The sequence below is a fragment of the Natrix helvetica genome (assembly GCF_964273705.1).
Source record: "Natrix helvetica genome assembly, chromosome: 2".
Lineage (NCBI taxonomy): Eukaryota > Metazoa > Chordata > Lepidosauria > Squamata > Natricidae > Natrix > Natrix helvetica.
The window spans coordinates 239,915,791-239,938,184 of NC_138552.1; the positions used below are offsets into that span (position 1 = coordinate 239,915,791).

Sequence of the window (22,394 nt, forward strand, 5' to 3'; positions counted from 1 at the left end):
GGTGCATTCTAGCATCACCCTGAAAAAAGATGTTTCTTTTGCATTCAGCTGAGGAACAAGCTAAACCAGGAGCAGAATGCCAAGCTGCAACAACAGAGGGACTCTTTAAACAAACGCAACTCGGAGGTGTCAGTTATGGATAAGCGTGTTAATGAGCTGAGGGAACGGCTGTGGAAAAAGAAGGCTGCGCTACAGCAGAAAGAGAATGTACCAGTGAGTGCCAGGAAAGAAAACAAAAATCCCATTCTGCTATGGAAGCTTATTTAGCTGGATGAGTGGGCATGTGACATTTGTTGAGGGTCTCTCTGCTGTATTCCTAGCATTTTTCTTATATCACGGAAGCCACCTGAAATAACACATCAGCATGAATCTACCTAGTTTTTAAATCAGGAGAAATGCTTTGACCCCTTCGTGCTCTCTGTAGAATGAATACCTGATTTTTTTTAATACTGAGTTTTTCCTGGACAAGTTTTGCATTACAGCATTTAATTTCTTTTGTAATCTGAAATTTTAATCTTGCCTAGGTGTCTTCAGATGGGAACCAGCCGCAACCAGTTGTATCTGCTCCAAGCCGAGTGGCAGCTGTTGGTCCTTATATCCAGTCTTCCACCATGCCACGTATAGCCTCAAGGAACGAACTGTTAGTCAAACCGGCCTGTCCAGATGGGACTCCAACCTTACAAGTTGTTGATGGTCCATTAAAAACTCAGACATTGCCAAACATGAGATCTGGTGTTCTTTCACAGACAAAAGCTCCTAGTGGTAAATGCTATTTCCCCCCTTTTTGCTTTCTACTTGTATGAAGTGTTTTGACATTTCCTCCTGTCAGCTTATGTTCTATCAGTTTGTCTTGCAGATTGCTCATTAGCCTAATTAATTCCACAGGATGTCTAAAGAATAATGTATCTATATGCTTTGTTCAATTAGTTGAATTAGTTGAAATTCTACTTCTAAATGCAGAATTCTTTCAGACCATACAGTAGGATATATTGATTATATATCAAATATATATCCATGTAATATATAACTATATAATATAAATGCCAAAAACATAGATAAGTTTTTCTAGGTAATTATTTAGAATTCTCATTATGTAAAAACGGATGATCTAATTTTTGTTTTTTCTTGAATTATATACCATTAATATTATTAGGAAATATTCTATGTTATGTTAACATTATTGTGGACATAACATCTTGGAAGTAAAACCATTACAACTATAGTTTTATTTGGAAACATACAAGATCCTAATAACTGGAAAACTAATTGTGCTTTCAGTGAACAAAAACGTTTATGGACTTCAGCTTTGTTACTGATAAAATAAACATTATGGGTGGAAGAAAGATGTAGTATAAGATTTATACTATGTCACTATATTTTTATAAATGTAACATTGTTTAAAATACCCATACTTTATTTTTGTTGACAATGTTGTGAAATTATTTAATATTTTTTCTATCAGAAAAATGTTATCAAAAATTATTAAATAAAAGCTTCTTTAAGGAACTGGGTGAACGTTAGAAAAAATTGATTCATCTCCCTGTTTGTATGTGAACTAATGCTAATAGCTCTGGGTGAGTGAATTTTAATCTGAAAATTAAAAACAGAGATGTTTCCTGCAGATGCTACAAGGGAGAGAAAGAATGTACAATATTGTCTTACCAAGTTACATCTTTGCTTCAGAAACAAAGATTGAACAGAGATTTGTTAGAGGGTTTATTCAGCATTCATTCATGATCTTTATTAACGTACAGGTTTTTTGAAATAAGCTGTCTGTTGCCATTATCAATATCTAAAACGGGTAGCAGTTTTATTTTAATTTGCTGAGTCTGAATATTTAAACTAGGATATTTGTAGGTAACATTCATGTACTATACTAAATGAATCCCATAATCAGGAGTATGCATAGTTAGGAAATTTGTGTTGTTCTGCATTTTTCTAGTGAGTCACATATTGGAAATACTTTTAAAAAGTGAGCTATTTGATAAATACAAGAACACACCTAATTTATTTTCATGATTTATAACAGCCAACAGCTTATCTTTTAGATATGAGTTGACCATAAATGGGCATCTTCTATTTGAAGGCTAGCATTAACTCCATTGTAAATATTCTTTTATTAGCTACTAATATTGATTAGAAGAAGACAAAATGTTTTAATATTAATGTTTTCCTGCTTTTGGCCAGAATGAACAAATTGGTTAAAAGTAGTATGTGAAAATTAATATATTACACAGGAGCCTTTTTGTAGATGTCTATCAAAATAAAGCTTTGTAAGTTTAAAATTAATTTCTCTGTTCTTCATTTCTACTACAGGAACTATAACTGCTGCTTCAAAACCACCCCCACCTGCTATCAGTGATTGGAATAACTTAAATACTGATAGCTTTATCAATCAAGGCTCAACTTCCTCAGTGATAAATGTCGGTAGCAACATTGAAGGGAAAGGTAAACTACCTCCTGTGGGAATTTCAGTCATTTCTTTCATTGGCGGTTTGTTAAGACATTTTTAGTTAGTATTTCAAAATCTTTCCAGAATGAAAGACAAATGTTCAGACATGTGCCAGATTGTGATTTTTTTAAAATGTAGCAAGTGTCATGAGGCATATGTGATTTTTTAAAATAGACTAATGTACATAGAAACACCTAAAATACTGCGTAGGCCCCATTTCTAAAAATGACATCAGTGAGCTCTAAGGCTTCTTTTGGATACTGGAATGGCTAGTATCAGGGAGATCCTTAGTATTCTCTTAGCTTGGTTGTTTTCTTGCAGACATTCCATTGCCCAAACTAGGCAACATCATCAGTGCATTTCAACCTTGAGCTACAAATATTCTCCTTTATTGGTACTACACAGTGACGTGCGGTGAGGTGTATGACTGGTGAGGCTGGTGATGTCATCAAACCACATGGTTGCTCCGATCACACGGGCGCAGCCTGACCGGAGAAGTTTCTCTTTTCAGAAATGTCAGAAAGGGACAGGCAGGCTGCCACAGCTCCACTGAGAAGACATTTCTGAGAAGAGAAACTTCTCCTTTCTCCTCCTCCCACCCCCCATTCCTTTCTAGCACTGATGATGTTACCTAGGCATTTTTTGCATCGGGTGAGCCCGGATCCTTGCAAGGGGAATGGGACCATGTGTGCAGGAGGCTCCTCAGCGCACAGCCTCAGATTAGCTCAGCCGCGGTCCCCTTCCCCTGCACACGTGGTCCCATTCCCCTCCTTCCTGAGCCAACATGAAGGGGACTGCAGCTGCGCTGATCTGAGGCTGGAGCTGAGGAGCCTCCTGCACACGTGGTCCCATTCCCCTTGCAAGGATCCCGGGCTCACCCGATGCAAAAAAATGGCAAGATCGGCGCACTTAGGGCTGCTGCTGCAATGTCCAGGGAGGCTAAACCAAGCCGCGCGCCTCTCCCAGCCACTATCGCGGCTTCCCGGAGTAATTTTTTTTATTTTCATGATGAGAGCGGTGAGGCCCTGCCTCCCCTGACTGCACGTCACTAGTACTACTTATGGATGACCTGCTTCAGAAAGCATGAAAATGGGAAGCATTTGCCTGTAAGCACACTTCCACTAGCACTGATGATATTACCTAGTTTGGGTAATAAAACATATGCAAAAAAAGAACCAAACTCAGAGAGCAACAAGGACCCCCACCCCCATCCCCAATTTTAACCCTCAGCTACAAATATTCTCCTTTTTTGGCTAGTTTAATTTCTCAACTTGGTTAACAGTGCGTGTTTTATTTATATTTGCTTATGTTTTATGGTACTGTTGACATTTGTCAAATCTCTTCAGCAAAAAGCCTTCATGTTATTTTAAATCCAATGCTTGCTTCTTCATAAAGACTCTTGAGTCTGTGTTGTAGTACAAGTATGTTCTGTATTTTACAATTGAAAGGCTTTTCTGAAAATATTATAGATAACAATGAAAAATGACTTCATTCTTATTTGTCCTTGAAATACAAGTTTAATGTTGATTTCTTAAATAAGCCTAATGTGTTTTTTAGCTGAAAACAATAACTTTATACCTAGCTTAAAAGCTATAAAATCCTGATAATTTCTTAGTTTGTGTTTGTCATATAGATATCAAATACCTACTTAACTCCAAGTCTGTCTTTTTATAGTTGGTGAAGGAGATGTTCCTTTTAGAGAAAGAGAAAAGAAAGTGCGCCCCCTTTCCATGTTTGATTCTGTTGAATCAAACGGAAGTACTTCTGTGCCTACAACAATTACACTAAGAAAAAATCAGAGTAGCGAAGACCTCCTGCGCGATGGCCAGGTATTTTTGTGGGTTTTTAAAAATCTTGATTTCTTTATATACCAAAAGAAGTATCTAAGTCCATTTGATACAATAGGCATTGATAAAAAATCATATTGTCTTTTAATTATTATCTGAGATCACCATGAAAGGAAATTGCTCCATTTCTCACAACAATTGAGCAAACAATAGAGATTACTCTGAGGTGTGCACCCAAATGCAAGAAGCAGATTTTCACCATCATACGTAGAAGAAAGGGACTCTCCATCTCTAGAGGAGCTCTTATATACATTCTGTGCTTTATCTTGTTCTTCCTTCTCTTCTTAATCACATTTCTTAGTGGTGGGAGAAAATTAAAAATCGCCCTTTCAAATCCTGTTGTGGAAGAGAACCTCTAGGAGCAGCTAAAAGCATCAGAAACGGGGGTAGGGGGTGGGGAATTGTGGTAAATGTGAGCTGGTTGCCAAATACCTAAAATGCAGTCATATGGCTATTGGGGGGGGGAGGGGGGATTTTATAACAATCAAAAAGTGCCTTCTAGTCCATTAAGCTTTCCGGGGCCATTTTAACTCCTACTGATCATTAAATGACTGGCCATAAGCCAAGGACTACCTGTATATTTTTTCTGACCACACAGATACTAAAATAGAATTTGTCACTTACCTCTTTTATTCTGGTGGAATCGTGGCAGAAAAGATTCAGCATCTGCTCAATTTAAAGGTATTATGACTGTAATACCTTTTACATAATTATGTCATTGTCAGCGTTCCAAATACCATCCAAAATTAAATCAGAGTCCAAGGCAAAGTATTCCTCAAAGTTCCAATTTATTAAGAGCGACATGTTGGTATATCTGTGGAAACCCGAATCTGAGCTTCCTGGGCTTCCCCACCCAGTTGAAAGTTCATGATCTTGCCCCCACACCCACAGGTCCATCACATGGTCCAATCTTCCACTGCCACACTGGCAGTTCCACCCATCCAGTTCTGGTCAGGTACAGAGGTGTAGAGAACAAAAGATGACCTTGGCTTTCTAGAAAGGAATTTATTTTGACAACAACACATTCTACTCCTTACTATTCCCTCTCCCAATTTCCCACTATTGAAACAGCAGAGTAAAATAAGAGAGAGAGTGTGGCAGACCAAAGATCCAGAAAGGAATATGACTGCAGGCCTGACAGTCATTCTTTCTCATTTGATTGTGTATTGTGTTCTGTGGTAGGTGGTTGTTAACTTTGTGGGGTAAACCAGTTAGCAATACCAACCCTATGAATTAATTCTACTTTTTTGTAAACCTACATTGTCAGATTCTTACATTCTGAAAATACAGTCCTCCTCCCTGTTTTATAGCATGAGGAACTAGGGAGGATCTCTTCTCTTGCAGCATCTCTTTGGCCTCTCTCCCAGGTCGTTTCCACCTATCATGACAGAGGCAGTCTGCAATTTTCACAGTCGGAAACTTATTTACAGTGAAGTAAGCATTTAGATTTGAATCTGTGGAATATGTTTCACATTGCTATGAAACATTTGGAACTGATGCATCTACAACTGCTTCTCAGTGGCCGTGCACTGCCAAAGAAAAGCAAAACTCTAGAGAGTGCAGTGAACAGACCAACTATCAGTACCTCTGCTGTACCAGCATTGACACATATCATAATTTCAAGGTTGTGGGTATGGGTATGTGTCATCTTTCTATTTGGGTTCTTTGGAATTGTGTTCTCTGCTCACCAGGTCCCAAAAAAACTTTGTAATAATCGGACGTTTATATTTTAGTGATTCTGGGGTGGTCAAGAAAGCTCCAGTTGCTGATTAGCTCAGTTTGACAATAGACTTGTAGCCTCACTTTCTTCTTCACAAATATTTATGTTCCAAGTTTAGGATTAATTTATCCAAATGTGCAAACACTTCAATTGATGGCAAGCTGGCTCTGCCTGTCATCTCTTCTTGGCTCTCAGTTCAGGAGGTTCAAGACACTCAACAGAATCTTCTATCATATATTCTTACAAGATTAAGTGGGCAATTTTAAAACCAGTCTTCTGTCCCAGTCAACATATTCTGCAATTTCTTTTAACTCTGAAGATCAAATTTTTGTTTGTTTCTTTATGGAATGTGTATTGATTTATTATTTCTGTGTCCTGTATTACTGTGTATGTCAATTAAAGGTGGGTTTACAATTATTTCTTCTTGGTCCTGTGATTGCCCCAGAAGTCTGTAGCTTAAAATAACCCTTTCCTATTCTTTTGGTTGTATTTTGTTATCCTGTACAATCAACACACCTTTCTCTGGTGCAGGTGTCCCTTTCAGCTATTCTCTTTCCATTGGATCACTGAGTTGTCCAAACCCTGAGGATTTTTGACAGCTTAATGCTACACAGATGGAAAGAGGGTTGAGCTTCTGTTGAAAGAGCTCAGTAGATAATATTTTGAGATTTTGGACTACTTAGAGCCAGACAAGTCTTTTTGACCTAAGTTACTTCATAACTATTAATTTTGTAAGGTGGAAGTTCTTTGTGTGCTACCTAATGAATAATAATACTCTGTAATTTCCTAAGCAAGGGGTCAGCAATATTTTCAAGCAGTGGTAATCATGATTTTGCAAGATATCGCAGATGCCAAAAGTATAAACATGAGAGAAGAACCCTTTTTTATTTATCTTCTTTATTAAAAATGTTCCAAATATAAGGATTTTTGTGTGAACACTGACATTTTGCAATATTTGACAATCTTGTGAGATTTCAGCCTTTAATATTTATGTATTTATGTTTTGGAGATTGGTGCCTACCATCTAACCCCAACCCTAATACAGTATATGATAAAATAGATAGCATTATCTTGTGTACCATTTATCTGTTGCTATTTTCTGGTAAAATAACATTTCTTTTGAATGTCTTATTTTCTTGGCTGTTTTTGACTCACAGATGGGCACTAAAAGTGTCGCAAAAATACCACCACCTGTTCCCACCAAGCCAAAACAGATCAACTTACCTTATTTTGGCCAAACTGGTCAGCTTCCTTCATCAGATGCTAAGCCTGACTGTAATGTCCAGAAGCTGCCTCTGGCAATTGCCAGCACAGGAAGTAAGCAGAAGCCACCAGCCGCAATGACACCATCGGCCTCCCAATATGCTCAACAAAAAATATGTGTTTCCCCAAGTGGCCCTCCTCCTCCTAATCTGGATCTAGCTCTTCCCAAACAAGAGAGTCCTCCTGCAGCAGCTGTGAGACCTTTCACTCCTCAGCCAACCAAAGAAGCCCCTCCACCGCCTTTTCGAAAGCCACAGACTGTGACTACAAGTTCCATCTACAGCATGTATACAAAGCAGCAAACCCCTGGGAAGAACTTTCAACAGGCAGTGCAGAGTGCTCTGACGAAAGCCCAAACCAGAGGACCTCATTTCCCAAGTGGTGAGCATTTAAGGATATTTTTGCTTTGCTATGTCATGCTCTGTTTTTTTTTTTTATATATTAAAGGCTGTTTCTAAAGGGAAGATCAGCTTGAACTGTGGTGAGAATTGAAGGAGCTACTCTGTTTAAAGCAAGGGCTAATAACGTGCAAGTTGCTTTCAGTCCCTCATCTTATCCTCCCTAAAGCAGTTGGAGCTGGAAAGACTGGTCTTTCATTTGCAGGTTGTTAAAAGAGAGAAATTAAGTCAGTGCTTTGTAGTAACACGAGCTCTAAAATTACAAATGCATTTGTGTCAGCTGTTATTTAAAAAAACTAACTATTTTGTTGGGATTAGGATTGCTCAGGAAAAAAAATGCCATTTACATTTAATAAAATATAATGAATTAGATCTCTGCTTAGCTGATTGGAGTAGTGAGTCATGTTATCAGTTTTGATATAAATTGAATTGGTTGAATGGATGCATAGTACATTTGTTTGGGTTTTTTTTTTTTTGCCAAGTGTTTATGGTTTTCTTTCTGAATTGCTCCTTAGTATATGGAAAGCCAGTTATTGCTGCAGCTGGTGTCCCAAACCAACAGCAGCAGATGGACAATAATTATTCAAATACACAAGGCAAGCCAGCTAGTCCAGAGCCTGAAATGGAATCTACAACTTCGGCCAGTGAAAATAATGAAACAGAACGTATTCCTCGCCCGCTCAGCCCAACCAAGCTTTTGCCTTTCTTGTCAAATCCGTACCGAAATCAAAGTGATGCTGATCTGGAGGCCCTTCGGAAGAAGCTGTCTAATGCACCAAGGCCACTGAAGAAACGTAGTTCTATTACTGAACCAGAGGGTCCTAATGGGCCCAACATTCAGAAATTATTGTACCAGAGGACAACTCTGGCTGCTATGGAGACCATTTCCACTCCATCATATCCACCAAAGCAAACTTCAGCTACAGTTACTGAAATCTCAACAGAAATCCCAAATCCTTACTTAAACTCAGAAATGGTAAAAGAAGTGATTCCTACTCCACCTGAGCCAACTATTTCAGAGGAAGCAGAAAGCCCAAATTCTGATTCCAATACTAATTCTCTGCCTTCATCAGGACTAGATAATGTTCTTGAGGAGACCTCTGACATAACTTCTCTCATTCAGCCTGAAACGGAAGAACCAAGTTTAGATGTGCCTTTACCTATTGACATATACATGGAAGAATATCCTCCCTACCCACCACCTCCGTATCCTTCAGGAGAACCAGAGAACCTGGGAGAGGACTTATTCAATATGCAACCTCCTGAAGTTACGGGACAATTTTCTTTACCACCTGTAAGTAAAAGCACACTGCTTCAATAATTCTGACACTTATCAAGTAAGATGATTTATTGTGCCACTTCTGCAGTGTATAACTCTCTCTTAAGGTAATTCAGCTGTATTGATTGCTAGACATACTTTGCTGTTGTGCAATATCTTCAGAGTTCATTTATTGAAAGTCCTGTTCAAACTGAAATGAGAAATGGATGTCGTTGGTAAAGTAGTGGATAGTGGCTATTATGCTAGAGTAGCAATAGTACTTAGACTTATATACTGCTTCACAGTGCTTTACAGCCACCTTTAAGTAGTTTACAGAATCAGCATATTGCCCCCGACAATCTAGGTCCTCTTTTTACCCATTTCGGAAAGATGGAAAGCTGAGTCCACCTTGAGCCTGGTGAGATTCAAACTGCCAAATTGCAGGCAGCTGGCAGTCAGCAGAAGTAGCCTGTAGTATTGCATTCTGTGGAATACATTTCAGTTAAATAGCTCTGTTGTAAAAAGTAACGTGGTCAACACGTTGAAATGTTTATGAAGTTTGTGATAATCAGATGCCTTCATGATAATCTGTGTTGTACAGTAAGAAGTGGAGAGCCAGTTTGGTGTAGTGGTTAAGACATCAAGCTAGAAAGGATGGAGACTCTAGTCCCACCTTAGGCATAAAACCTGCTGGTGACTTCAGGCCAGTCACACTCTCTCATCCTAGGAAGCAGGCAATAACAAACTGTTTCTGAAATTTTGGCAAGAATGCTACAGGAACTTCTCCAAGAGTCAACATTGACTCAAAAGCACACAATCATAGTAAGAAGTACTATACAAGTTGGCTTGAGAATACTGATATGTCTATAGTCTGCCAATTTGGGGAGAACATTGTAGTATCCATTCTCTCTTCACTGATGCTTCAATTTGCCGTCATCTTATAATGTTTAAAAATTCACTGTGAAATAATTTTGTACAATATGTGCTATAACATGCACTTTAGAAAAAGGATAAAGACTTTCCAATTTCAACTTATCATACAAGTTGGGTAGCTTGCTGAGTTACTGCCATCATCAGGATATACTTAATACTTATCTGTCACAACGTTTTAGTTTAATTATTTGCATACTTTTGCTTTGCTGTAAACCCTGTTAGGATATTCCAAATCTTAACATTCTATTGATTCTAAAACAAAACAAAGTGAAGGAGACAAGGCTGTTCCTGTTACATTCTACCTTTTCAATGTACTCTGATGTCACTGGTGTTTTTATAGTTTTGAATTATTGTTATTTACTCAGTGGCAGCTATTCACTCCTTTTATCTAGATCAGTGGTTCCCAACCTTTTTGTGGGCCATGCCCCACCTAAGCATCTCTAAAATCCTGATGCCCCCCCCCCCATGACATATGATTCTTACTTTACTCAAAAAGTGAACTCTACTCACGTGGAGGAAACCTAAAAGGCCATTCACTTGGTTTAAACAAGATTCAAATTGCCCCCATTAAAAATCAAATTGCCCCCCTGTGGGGCGTGGGCCCCACGTTGGGAACCCCCTGATCTAGATGGTACATATTATGTTTGTGTTCTAGGCTCAAATATTTGAATTTTTAAAAGTGCTGAGCCTCTCCCTCATGTTAACCTTCTTCAGTCTTTACTTATCAGATTAGTCTTTTGAAGTATTGATTTAACCTCCCTTAAAAAAAAAAAATCCCGGTGATTACTCTATGAAGATATTACATGCCTGCTTCCATTCTTAAAATGTTAATTTCTAATTTTTGCTTTAGTGATGATGTTTTAGCAACAAATATTTGAGAATAATCATATATTGTGGTGAAATCTTTCCCACTTGGGAAATAACTAATGCATATTATGCTAATAATTGTGTTACTTGCGCCTGATGTAGCATCATACTATTTCTCAAGCCAGACACTACTAGAAAGATCCTATCCTTTTTTGTTTGGGGATTTTATCTACACTAAGGTCCTACTCATAACTCCTAAATGGTCATTGGGACATTCCAGGATTTGCTGCTTCATAGCTCCTTTATTTCTGGCCCTTGGTTGCCTCATCCCATCCTGCATCATCTCTGAAAAACTTTTCACTGACTGCACTGTTGCGTTCTAATGATTTACAAATATGCTTCAAAGAAGTAGCCTTTTTAAACACCCCTTAATCTGTTCCTTAAAGAAGCTGCAGTGGTTCCTGGGCTCATGTGTAACCATATAGGCTCAAGAAAATGCTTGAATGATGAGTTAAAGGAATGTTATGGAGGCAACGCCTAATCCTTTCCTGAAATTAATCATGTTTAAGATAACAGGGACGCGATGGCTCAGTGGCTAAGACGCTGAGCTTGTTGATCAGAAAGGTTGGCAGCTCGGCAGTTCGAATCCCTAGTACCGTGTAACGGAGTGAGCTCCCATTACTTGTCCCGGCTTCTGCCAACCTAGCAGTTCGAAAGGATGTAAAAATGCAAGTAGAAAAATAGGAACCACCTTTGGTGGGAAGGTAAAAGCGTTCCGTGTGCCTTCGGTGTTTAGTCATGCCAGCCACATGACCACAGAGACATATTCGGACAGCGCTGGCTCTTTGGCTTTGAAACGGAGATGAGCATCACCTCTAGTGTTAGGAATGACTAGCACATATGTGCGAGGGGAACCTTTACCTTTAAGACAACAGGGGACAGATTTGGAGATGATCTATTTTTAGGACTTATAGAATGAAATATATATTGTTTAGTCTATTCAAAGGGTTTTTTTACTTGAATACATCAATTAAGAAATTGTAACTTTTAATATAATGCAATAATTGGTCACATTAAATTATTTTTTCAATTTCCATAACGTTGACATTAACTAAAACAGTTTTTATTTTAAGTGGAAAAGCTCCTATTTACCATTGTTTTCTTTTCTCTTAGGATAAGCGGACAAACCTGCGCAAAATTGGCTCAGATAGGATTGGTCACGGAATGCGAGTAAAATTCAATCCACTTGCTTTGCTTCTAGATTCATCCCTTGAGGGGGAATTTGACCTTGTACAGCGGATTATTTATGAGGTACAAAGTCCATGGTCCCTTAGACTTGACCTACATTTAGTATGGCAGTGTGTTATAGCAACTTTCAGGGATGGAATATGAGATCAGTACTCCTAAAGAGTTTTACATGTTATTCAATCCAAGAAATTGTACAATACCGTATATGATACTTGGTATAATGGAAAGCATATTTAGCATTCCCTTTTCTTTTTCTTTTTTTTTAACTGCACAGGTTGAAGATCCCAGTTTGCCCAATGATGAAGGCATTACAGCACTTCACAATGCTGTCTGTGCTGGTCACTCAGAGATTGTGAAATTTTTGGTACAGTTTGGTGTAAATGTAAATGCTGCAGATAGTGATGGATGGTAAGGGTGCTTTTTGGCATTTTGAATTAGCATAAGTAAGTTACCTTAATGGAACTTTCCACCACGCGGTATCTAGTAAATTGCGTGATAGTCTATATCCATTTCAATATCTCTGCCTGAGAAAAGAAATAATCATTTTCCTGGGATGGGGATAGATAGGTGGGAATTGCCCTTGGCTCATTAGAATAGTTGGTGATTTCAACATCTCCAAAATACAAAGCGAAAGATTTTAGTTACTGTGTTAGGATAAGACCAGCAGAACAGTCTTCAGCAAAAGAGGAATTTGGGTGTACAGATGAAACAATATTGTTTTCAGAAAGCCAAGTTTCAGAGAAATGCAGTTGTTAGTAATAAAGGTTTCAGAATCCATAACAACCATTAATACTTATAATATTAACATTTCATATTACAGTAGATTTATTTAAATATATATAACACCCATTTCAACCTTGTGGCTTATGAAAAGGGAACAGCAGTTAAAAACATACAATAGTAATAATAATTACAATGGACCACTTTGCATTCAAAGGGCGGGTGGGGGGAGAAGGCTCAGCCATCAATGCCATCTTTTCATGGATTACCACATATTCCAATCTCTATACCTAGTGGCATAGCCAGATCCAAAAAACCACTGGGGTTGAGGCTAATCTCCAGGAGGAAGACGTTCAAAGAGCAGGCAACAAGTACCCATCCATCTGGGTATTTGTGGAAAGTGATTCAAAACATTGTTATTTTTTTTCTTTTCTTTTGTGATGTATAGGACTCCACTGCATTGTGCAGCATCCTGCAATAATGTCCAGGTGTGCAAATTTCTAGTGGAATCTGGTGCCGCTGTATTTGCTACAACATATAGTGACATGCAGACCGCAGCAGACAAGTGTGAAGAAATGGAAGAAGGCTATACTCAGTGTTCCCAGTTTCTTTATGGTATGTGCCCAAAATGGGGTTCCTTAGAGCAGTATCCCCACCCCATTTCCTTTTTTATGTCCAGAATATTCTTTCAAGCTGTAGAGAACAGCATGTCCATACATCTGAAATTCTGCAAAAGTTTTTTGTTGCAGCATTAAATGAAAAGCATTATTTGGTTCTACTTCCCTAATCCCAAATTTCACTGTAGACCTATTTGCATGTTTACTACTTCTTAATAGGTGACTTGGTGCTCATCGTCTTTGAAGATGTGGCTCTTTTTCTTACAGGCTGGTTTTTCTCTGAAATTTCCTTTCTTGTAGTAGAGATTACTTGCTTCTTTTTTCATGAAAAGTATTTTTTTTTTAAAAAAATCTTGAACAGAGATTAATTTACTGCATTATACATTGTTTTCAATTCTTCTTGGATTTTAATGTTTGTAGAGACTTTTATTCATTGCAGAGTGATTCTTTTGTCATATAATTGAATTAGATTTTATCTGTCTACACTTACTTACACTTGTTGTTGTTTGTTGTTGTTTCTTCATGAATTGAAGAACGGAATGACCTTCTTGACTTTCACTTATATTTGAGAGAAACTGGTCAACCAGAGAGGCTTTCTTTGTTTGACAGCAGAGAAATAATAGCATATTCCCTTGGATAATAATCTTCTAATATTTTGGTTGCAAAGAGCTTACATAGGAAGAGTGTGTGTTTCAAATTGAAACTGTTTTTAGTTTGAAACAAGTCAAACTATCTTAATTCAAAACCTTTTGCACATTCTTCAGGAAATCTTACTGAATTTGAATAATCCATGCAGAAATGTTTAGCTCTCTAAACTTGTACAGACTTATCTATTTTGCCATCCCTTAATTTCTAGTAGCTTAGTTATATATGAAAATTCATTTTATTTTTCTGGTTTTCTGTTGAATAAAGGGAACTTCAGAAAGCAAAGCATTAAAATACTTATACATTATATGTAGGACTTTCATGTATAACAGAGATAGGCATATTAGAAGCAATAAGCACAATTTGTGTTTTGTTATTACTTCAGATAGTACCTTCGCATGCACACTGGAACTTATATTTTTTGCTGAAAGAAAAAATGCTATGAAAATTGATATTTCATAACTTTCATTTACTTTTCTTTGGATTTTAGCTTACTCTATGTAAAATTCTCAACAATTTTTTTAAAAAAATCCGTCTTCACATGCATTGCAGGTAGAATGATTTTCCCACTTTGTGTCACTTTTGTATCCATCCACAGAGACTGAATTTATGTTAATGCTGCTCCTATAATGGCTTGAACATTCTTCCACAAACTATATTTGCTGTAGTTGTGACTTTTGGCTTTTTTTTTTTTTACTTGACTAAGAATTTATGTGATAGTCAGCATTATTATGGAATGCATTTTTGTTATGACAACTTGGTCTGATTTTTTTTGTGTGTGTGTGTTGCAGGAGTGCAAGAAAAAATGGGTATAATGAACAAAGGGATAGTTTATGGTCTCTGGGATTATGAGGCTCAGAATGAGGATGAGCTATCCATTAAAGGAGGGGATTGCATGACAGTCCTTCGCCGGGAAGATGAAGAAGAAATAGAATGGTGGTGGGCTCAGCTAAGTGACAAAGAAGGCTACGTGCCACGGAACTTGCTTGGGGTAGGTTGACATAGTTTCATAGTTGTTTCTTAGTATAGGCTGATAGCAGTATATCCTTTACACAAATGATTTAGCTATGTTAATGGTCTCCCTCACTTTCCAAATTGTCAGGGTTTCCTGCAAGTTAAATTAGGATGCCAGCATGATTTATTTTAAAGTCATGGATGTTCAATATTGTAAAATCAGCCATCTCTACCTTCTGGCAGCTCCTCTACTGTAGCTGAAATTGATTTCATAAAGATCTATTTCAAGTCACAGTTCAAAAAAAGTTTGCTAATGGTACATTTTGGCTTTTTGGAATATAGGTAGAATGAATTCCAGGACTACATTATAGTGTTTTAGAAAACTCTGGAACCTATGAGAGGAACAGTGTATTTTTTTAAAAATCCCGAAATGCAGAACCCGAATCAAATCTACTCACTGAGATCTTAGTTAATCCTCAAAATGAACCCAATAGATATTACAGAGTCTCTAGTTCACTCTTTCCTCCCTAGTCTTGACTTAGGTGTTTATTGCACCTTGGTGTATAGGACTCTGGCCACAGGACCACAGAAATGTCTTTAGATAACACTGGCTCCCTCAGCTAAGAAATAGAAATGAGCACCACCCCCTAGAGTCAGATACAACTGGACAGGGGAAACCTTTACCTTTTTGTGTGTCTATATATACAGTACATATTGCTCTTAAAAAGCTTCAAGGAGAGCATCTCAGGTATGTTTTAAAGTAATTACTGTGTGTCTTGACTTGTGTACTAGAGACAACAACCTCTCTTTTCTCCTTTTCCAGCTATACCCAAGGATCAAGCCAAGACAAAGAAGCTTGGCATGAAAATGTTAGAAGCAATTTTATGAAGTATTAACTGCAGGATGTGTTCCTTTTCATCTGCAGAAATGCATCTGTGAGACTTCCTTTGGTAATAATGTGATATAAAAGCAAGGCTGAATATACCTTGAAAATATATGAAGGATAAAAATTATAGAAGAAATTCTACAATGCTATTTTCTCAAGCAATGAATTAGTTTCCCCTTTAGGCAAATTAGGCCTGATGGTCAATCACTGCCTTTTCTGCTTCTACAGTAGCTTTCTTTCCACCCTCTTTTGTATCTTACTAGTAAAATAGAACCCAACAATTACTCCAGACAGTCTCTCTTAAACCTTTTTCATTCCATTCTGTAGAAACAGAGCAATGTTAAGTCAGGTAACCTTTTCATATAGAAACTAGTAACATTGTGTTTTTAAAATGTCTTAGTAGCAGAGCTAATGGGATGAAATGTCATGAAATCTGTTGAATTAAGGAATCTGAAGCAGTTCTTTAAGCAATAATTTTAAGTGCAGTAGCATTTTAGGATTCCAAAGTATTTGAAATATGTCACATGTGATGTAGCTTATGTGGGGTGTTTTTTTTTTCTTCCTTACAAACAATATGTTTGTAACTTCGGTATTAAACATAGAAAAGCCAGTTTTTGCATCTCACAAATTTTGTTACAACTATCTTTTCCTTAACTGTGATTAAACATTTGCTTCAGAAAATACCAGTTTGTTTTTACTCTTTGAATACTCAGTGCTCCTGTCATTGAACTGTTCTCATGTGCTGATGTGAGCACAATAAAGATTAAAATTTGTGACTCCCAGTGTTGTCAGCATTTCTTGGTTATCAGGGATATTTTTCTATGACCTGTAAACTATAAAAATGACATTGCTTTTGACATTTAAGTTCTATTACTTTATCCTGACCAATTAAATTGTATAGAGGGTTGCATGGGAGTATAAGAGAAGGAAGATATCTGAAAAGGAAATGGTTTGTTTTAAAATTGCTTTATATCTATTATTGACAAGAGCATTTCTTCCTGAATTATGGTAATCTACCCAGCTACATCAAGCATCCCGTGGTCCTTACTCCTTTGGACATTCAATTTTTCATTAAGTTTAGAGACAAAAATATGTGTTGGAAGTGACAAAGATGAAGTCTGATAAGTTTGTACAATTGCGTGTATACACACATGTGTATTCGATAAGCCTCTTCATGGGAATATTCATATCCAGAAAATGCATTCTTATACTAGATGATTAATCATTAATTAAATAAACACTGTGTGTTATAGTTATAGTCCTCGTTTAACAATCATTTGAAGTTACAGGGGCAATGAGAGAATGGTATTAATGTCCAGAACCCGAAGTTACAGCCATTGCAGCATCCCTATGGTCACATGATCAAAATTTGGGCACTTAGCAGCCTGCCCCTCTTACAACAGCAGGGATGCTTCAGTTCCATCCACCTCTAGAACAGTGTACACAAGCTCAGAAAGAAGGCCTAGGACAGGCAGCCGTTTTCTTGCATAGAGTCAGTCCGGGCATACCTGGTCAGCTGCAGGAGGAAGGTGGCCAAAGATCAGCAGGGCCTGCAGAGCACAAGGGCACAGGGGCTTTGTACTCTGGCCCCTTGTGGCTGGCCCCAGCTTGAGCTAGCACCCCCCAATAGTGGTACTGGGGCTGAAGTAGAGTGGGGGAGGGCAACGGTGATTAGCTGAGGCTGCTGAAGGCCCATCACTGCTGCCAAGGAATGCTGCTGTGCAGAGTGGTCAAAAGGGCACAGATGGTAGGGAGATAGGTGAGTGACAGGGATTCCAGAGCAAGCAGTCCCAAAGCTCAAGGTTGGGAGGGACCCGGCTGGGAATGACTTGGATCAGGATAATTCTTCACCTAGTAGCTAGTGGAATTAAATTAACAATATCAAAAGGATTGCTTGTGCTAAGTGATGTGGTCACATAATGTGACACTTTACAACTAACGTATATTCAACTGCTAGATTTTTTTTAAAAAAAATCTTTTCCTGAAAAAGCTCAACATTTGGAATTGATTTTGAACAGTAGAGAAGAGAGAAAAGAGAAAAGGAAATCTGATCTGAGAGCATTATGAGCTATCTTTTATTTGTGTGGCACAAGCATTCTTTACCAATGAATCGGATTTCAGTTGGTTAAGATAATCTGTAATACAAAGCTAATTTTAAATAGAAAATGCAGCCATTCCCAATACTCTTAGAAATAATAGAATAACCACTCCCAGAAATCTACTTTATGGCAAAACTGGAAGACTTTAAGCAAATACTATAGAATTACATAAAAAGTTAGTTAATATATTAAGATTATTTGGCAGTTGCTTTGTTTTTTTCAATACTCTCCTTTAGCAGTTTCACAGTAAGTACAAGATGTATAATAAGCCCTTATTGAATATGTTCCATGTATATTCCCAAGAGAACTTTTTGTCATTTTTTCATTGCTTTCTCATATGGTAGTAAAGCACAACCACTGTGGAAGAGAAGGAAAAACATGCTATAAGCATCCTGAAACAAATATATGGCAATTTAGATACAATTTATGGGTTTTTTTCCAAAAATAATTTTTTATGTAGAAAAAGGCTTGAGTCAACTAAGTAAACTTGACACAAATTCTAAACAAATTTGACTAGCATTGCTTTATAGGGAGAATTAAGAACTTTTCTGTCTGGATCTGTAAACAATACAATAGTCAGAAAACTTCTACATTTCATAAAAGCCCCAAATCTATATACAAATTTCTCTGATTTATTTTTACAAATGCTGATGTTTTGCAGATTGTTAATCTTATACCATAGATTAGCAATCTCTCATAATGCTTTCCTACTGGCTAGACTAGAAGGACTGATGGGGTTGACTTTTTAAACATATGTAGAGGATGCTAGGTTGCCTCCCCTTGCTAGGTAACATCACAGTGTTAGTTTCTTAATCTATGAAAACTCTGAACATGGCTCGGGAGAGAGCCTGAGTACATTTTTTGATAGAGCAGTAACTTTCTCGTACAAAATGTTTGAGGAACGCAGCTAATAGCTGGCACAATTAAGTTGCTCTCAAGCCGATTTATATTATCTGTTTCGTTCTTTGCCATCTACTCTGCTGTGTTCAAGTAGAATATATATCTTGATTCTTACATAATGAATTACAGCATTTTAAAAGATCTGCAATGTTCCAGGTAATGATGTGTATTGGGTTATGCATGTTTTCAAGTTAAATTAAGAATGCACAAGATATATCCATGCTATCTAATGCTGCCATTCCCTCCTCAAGTCTGCTGAAATGCTGCATTGTCTCCAGTGCATTTATGAACAAGACTGCTTAAATAGCAGCCACGAAAACAAATTCATGGTTTTGCTTTTAGGGCTGCAGAGGGGCTGAGTGGTTTCTACATCTGACAAAACATTGTTTTAATCAAGAAGAAAAGTATGTGAAAAATTAATGAATAAGTTTGACTTGTGGAGGATGGAGTGTAGTCCAGAATTATTTTAATACACGCAATGAGTTGTATATTAATATTTCCTTAATATAATTAATTAAAACCTGTAAGCATTATCTGTTTCTGGAGTCTGCAGGCAAGCACAGAAAAAACATGAGTTTTTATGAGTTTCTCCTGCTACAAGGCTTAATTATGGCGGTCTGCTCTCCTGAGGCATAGCCTGTCATATGTCAGCCACAGCTGCATGGAAACTGCTATCTTAGTGTTTTTCAAAATTTCCTGCCCTGTGTTTTTAGACCCTAGCAACTTTAATAAGCAAATAAAGAAACATTGCATATCTATGAACTAGATATTTAGTTAATAGATGATTTCCAGTGCCTGATAGATAAACATTATGCATACTCAAAGTTGTTTTAAACCAACAAACACAAACAGGAGTTCCTTCAAAGTGACTTTGTGTCATTAGCTTTTGACAGGCTTGCTAACTTACAGTGTCAAGATTCATCTGTATTGTTCCTGTTTTCTCAGTATCCAGTTTCTTAAATATCTCTACAAGGCGATAAAAAATGAGTTTGAATTAATAAAGTTCATCAGTTTCTCACAGGAAAGAAAAAAGCAGCAAAAACTCTTTCATCAAGCGAAACAAGGGACAAAATTACTACTCTTAGCTATTAGACCTGCCCCTAAAAGTCTGTAATTAAACTAAGATGTGTAATTATGGGAATGTAAAGCATTGTTCAGTTTTATAAATAATTACAACCTGTTAGTTAAAGCTAGGAAGTCAGTTTATTTATTTTCCCAAAGTGCCCTTGATATTTTAAGAATTGCGCATAATCTACACATGCACTTCATTGCTACAAATCTTGTTGTGAGGAAGCAGTTCATATTGTCTATCTGAAACTCAGTAAAGTTAAAAACTAAACAAAAGCATTATTTTAAGTTTACCAGTCTAAATTAAAGATACTCACTGAACAAAGTCTCCAGTCGAATCAAGCACCTAACAAAGTTATCAAAATCAATGATCAACTGTTCATCAGCAAAACGGGCCACAATGACTTGATGCAATTGGCAATCCAACTTAAATCCTGAAATATAAGCAAAAGTCTAATTGCTACAGATGCATCCTTGGTGCAGCTGAATACAAAACAAAAAGGAACTGGTGTAAAATGCTTTAAAACATTTTAATATATTAAGGTAAACATTCTGATCACATAAGCAGAAGCTTCGATATTGCTACAGACCTTATCCAAGTGTTGGAATTGTTCTTATCCAATTAGATGTCCTCCAATTAGGTGGATTATGCTTCCCCTCATTCTTAGAAAGGGTACCCACTGGCATGGTGGGAGGTGTGGAGGTGATAAAAGAACAATCTGGAGGACATTTGGGGAAAACTAGGCTACGTTATTCTACCTATGGGGTATTGCAACTTTTCAGGACCACATCTGGAAGCAGCTACAATGAGGGAGGCTATAATGTATTGGGCCTTAATCATTAATCTTTGGTGATCTCTACTTTTGATTGAAAAGTACCTGCTTGCTCCAAGGCTTTTCGCATCTCATAGGAATTCATGGTGCCAGAACTATCTACATCCATATCCCGATAAATTTGCTACAGAATGTAAAAAAAAAGAGAACATTTTCCCTATTAAAAATACTGCATTATCTAAAGAAAAAGAAAACATATGCAGATAGCCCCTTTTATTTCCTCATTATTCAGGCGCATTTGTTCTTGATAAAATTAAAATAAGTGTTCTTTTTCTTCTGGAGAATTAATCTTGGGCCCTATATATTTGATGGAATACTATTTAAGTCAGTATTTCTCAACCCTGGCAGCTTGAAGATGCATGGACTTCAACTCCCAGAATTCCCCAGCAAATGAACAAGTTGCACTTTCTACTATAAAAGACAATGCTACTTAAGTTTCATGCACTCAGAGCAACAATGTATCTTGCTTGATATTAATGACACTATTGGTACCAGAAAACCCATCCAAGCTACACAATCCATGTTGCTAGAGAAGATTTTAAGTAATCAAAATTACCCAATTAAAGGCCCACTTTTACCTGGTATTTCTGAATCTTTGTCCAAAGTATGTGGAATTCTTTTAGCCCCAGTTTACCACTTCCATCAGTCTGCTTTGGTTAAAGAAATTTCCAATTTAAATAGAAAAAAAATTCCAATCTCTCACTGTGGGTACGATGTTAAACTGACAGCCCATGGGCCACACCCGCCCCAGCTCTGCGAAGGGAAAATGTTGCAATACGTCATGTGACAGCAATGTGATGCCGCGAGTTTGGCCTGTGCTGTAGGAGTTTTCTTTGATTATAATTCTCCCACACCAGTCTACAGAGCAGAATCTTAGTTGCTCCAAATTTGCTACCTTCTACTAAACCCTTGCTACTTTTGTAGAAAGAAACCTGTTCTTAGGCATGTGATAGACACCTTTTTATGTAACCATTTTGTTTCTATATTTGAGGGGTGGGCAACTTGGAGTGGAGGGTACTTAGTAGATAAGGATGTACCAAATGTGCAGCCAGAGTTGGGGTGCTCTTTGTATTTGTGCATTGGTATTTTTGTATTTTGTATTTGTATTTTTGCATCAAGTGTTCATATTCGAAGTTACAACTATTTTTTTACAAAAGTCATTAAGGAAATTCTTTTTCCCCAACAGGCATTTTTTACCAGAAACTGGAAGTTAATGCCAGAAACCCGCAACAAATTGTAAATTACAGTCATATAACTGCGGGAAGCTGCAAATTATCTAATTGCCAAGTGCCCAAAATGCAATCATATGACTGTGGGGTGTGTGCAACTCTTTTAAGTCTGAAAACAGTTTTCTAAGTAGCTCTGGGCAGGTCCATTGTAACTTCAAACAATTGTTAAGCAACCAGTTGTAAGTCACGGACTACCTGAATAACATAATTGATCTGTTTTGTCTTATATTATTGTTTCATTGCATGCTTACCCAACTTCATGTATATTCATAATGTTATAGAATGTCAATGGTTAAAAAAAATCCTTCTCCAAGGAGCATTAATCTAACATTTGACGTTGGAGAAGGACAGGGAGGGGAAAAAACAATTATAGTAGGGTAAAAATGCAAGAAAAGGGAACTGTATGGATTTATGCTTGGAAAAGAAAAATTAAGTCGGCTTTTCCTAACTTGATACTTCCAGATTTGTTGAGACTGCAGATTTAAGAATTTCCAACGCGGACAGCCAAATCCTGCAT

General features: G+C 37.3%; 2 protein-coding genes across 4 annotated transcripts in view; one reads left to right on the plus strand and one right to left on the minus strand.

Moving 5' to 3' along the window:
• TP53BP2 (tumor protein p53 binding protein 2) overlaps nucleotides 1–16,524 on the plus strand; it is a 64,186-nt gene extending 47,662 nt beyond the window's left edge. For all 3 annotated transcript variants that reach the window (XM_081942610.1, XM_081942612.1, XM_081942611.1), the window contains exons 8-18: nucleotides 49–213; nucleotides 525–762; nucleotides 2,317–2,448; nucleotides 4,127–4,281; nucleotides 7,177–7,663; nucleotides 8,196–8,974; nucleotides 11,852–11,989; nucleotides 12,201–12,334; nucleotides 13,095–13,261; nucleotides 14,700–14,899; nucleotides 15,686–16,524. In XM_081942610.1, coding sequence (XP_081798736.1) covers nucleotides 49–213; nucleotides 525–762; nucleotides 2,317–2,448; nucleotides 4,127–4,281; nucleotides 7,177–7,663; nucleotides 8,196–8,974; nucleotides 11,852–11,989; nucleotides 12,201–12,334; nucleotides 13,095–13,261; nucleotides 14,700–14,899; nucleotides 15,686–15,727 — 2,637 coding nt within the window. In that variant the 3' untranslated portion in view covers nucleotides 15,728–16,524. The remainder of the gene's footprint in view (nucleotides 1–48; nucleotides 214–524; nucleotides 763–2,316; nucleotides 2,449–4,126; nucleotides 4,282–7,176; nucleotides 7,664–8,195; nucleotides 8,975–11,851; nucleotides 11,990–12,200; nucleotides 12,335–13,094; nucleotides 13,262–14,699; nucleotides 14,900–15,685) is intronic.
• A 1,277-nt stretch (nucleotides 16,525–17,801) lies between these two features.
• The window catches only part of CAPN2 (calpain 2), a 43,682-nt gene continuing 39,089 nt past the window's right edge, over nucleotides 17,802–22,394 (minus strand). The window contains exons 17-21 of the mRNA XM_081942628.1: nucleotides 21,227–21,295; nucleotides 20,694–20,772; nucleotides 20,133–20,249; nucleotides 19,655–19,713; nucleotides 17,802–18,204 (exon numbers count right to left, since the gene is read on the minus strand). Coding sequence (XP_081798754.1) covers nucleotides 18,181–18,204; nucleotides 19,655–19,713; nucleotides 20,133–20,249; nucleotides 20,694–20,772; nucleotides 21,227–21,295 — 348 coding nt within the window. The 3' untranslated portion in view covers nucleotides 17,802–18,180. The remainder of the gene's footprint in view (nucleotides 18,205–19,654; nucleotides 19,714–20,132; nucleotides 20,250–20,693; nucleotides 20,773–21,226; nucleotides 21,296–22,394) is intronic.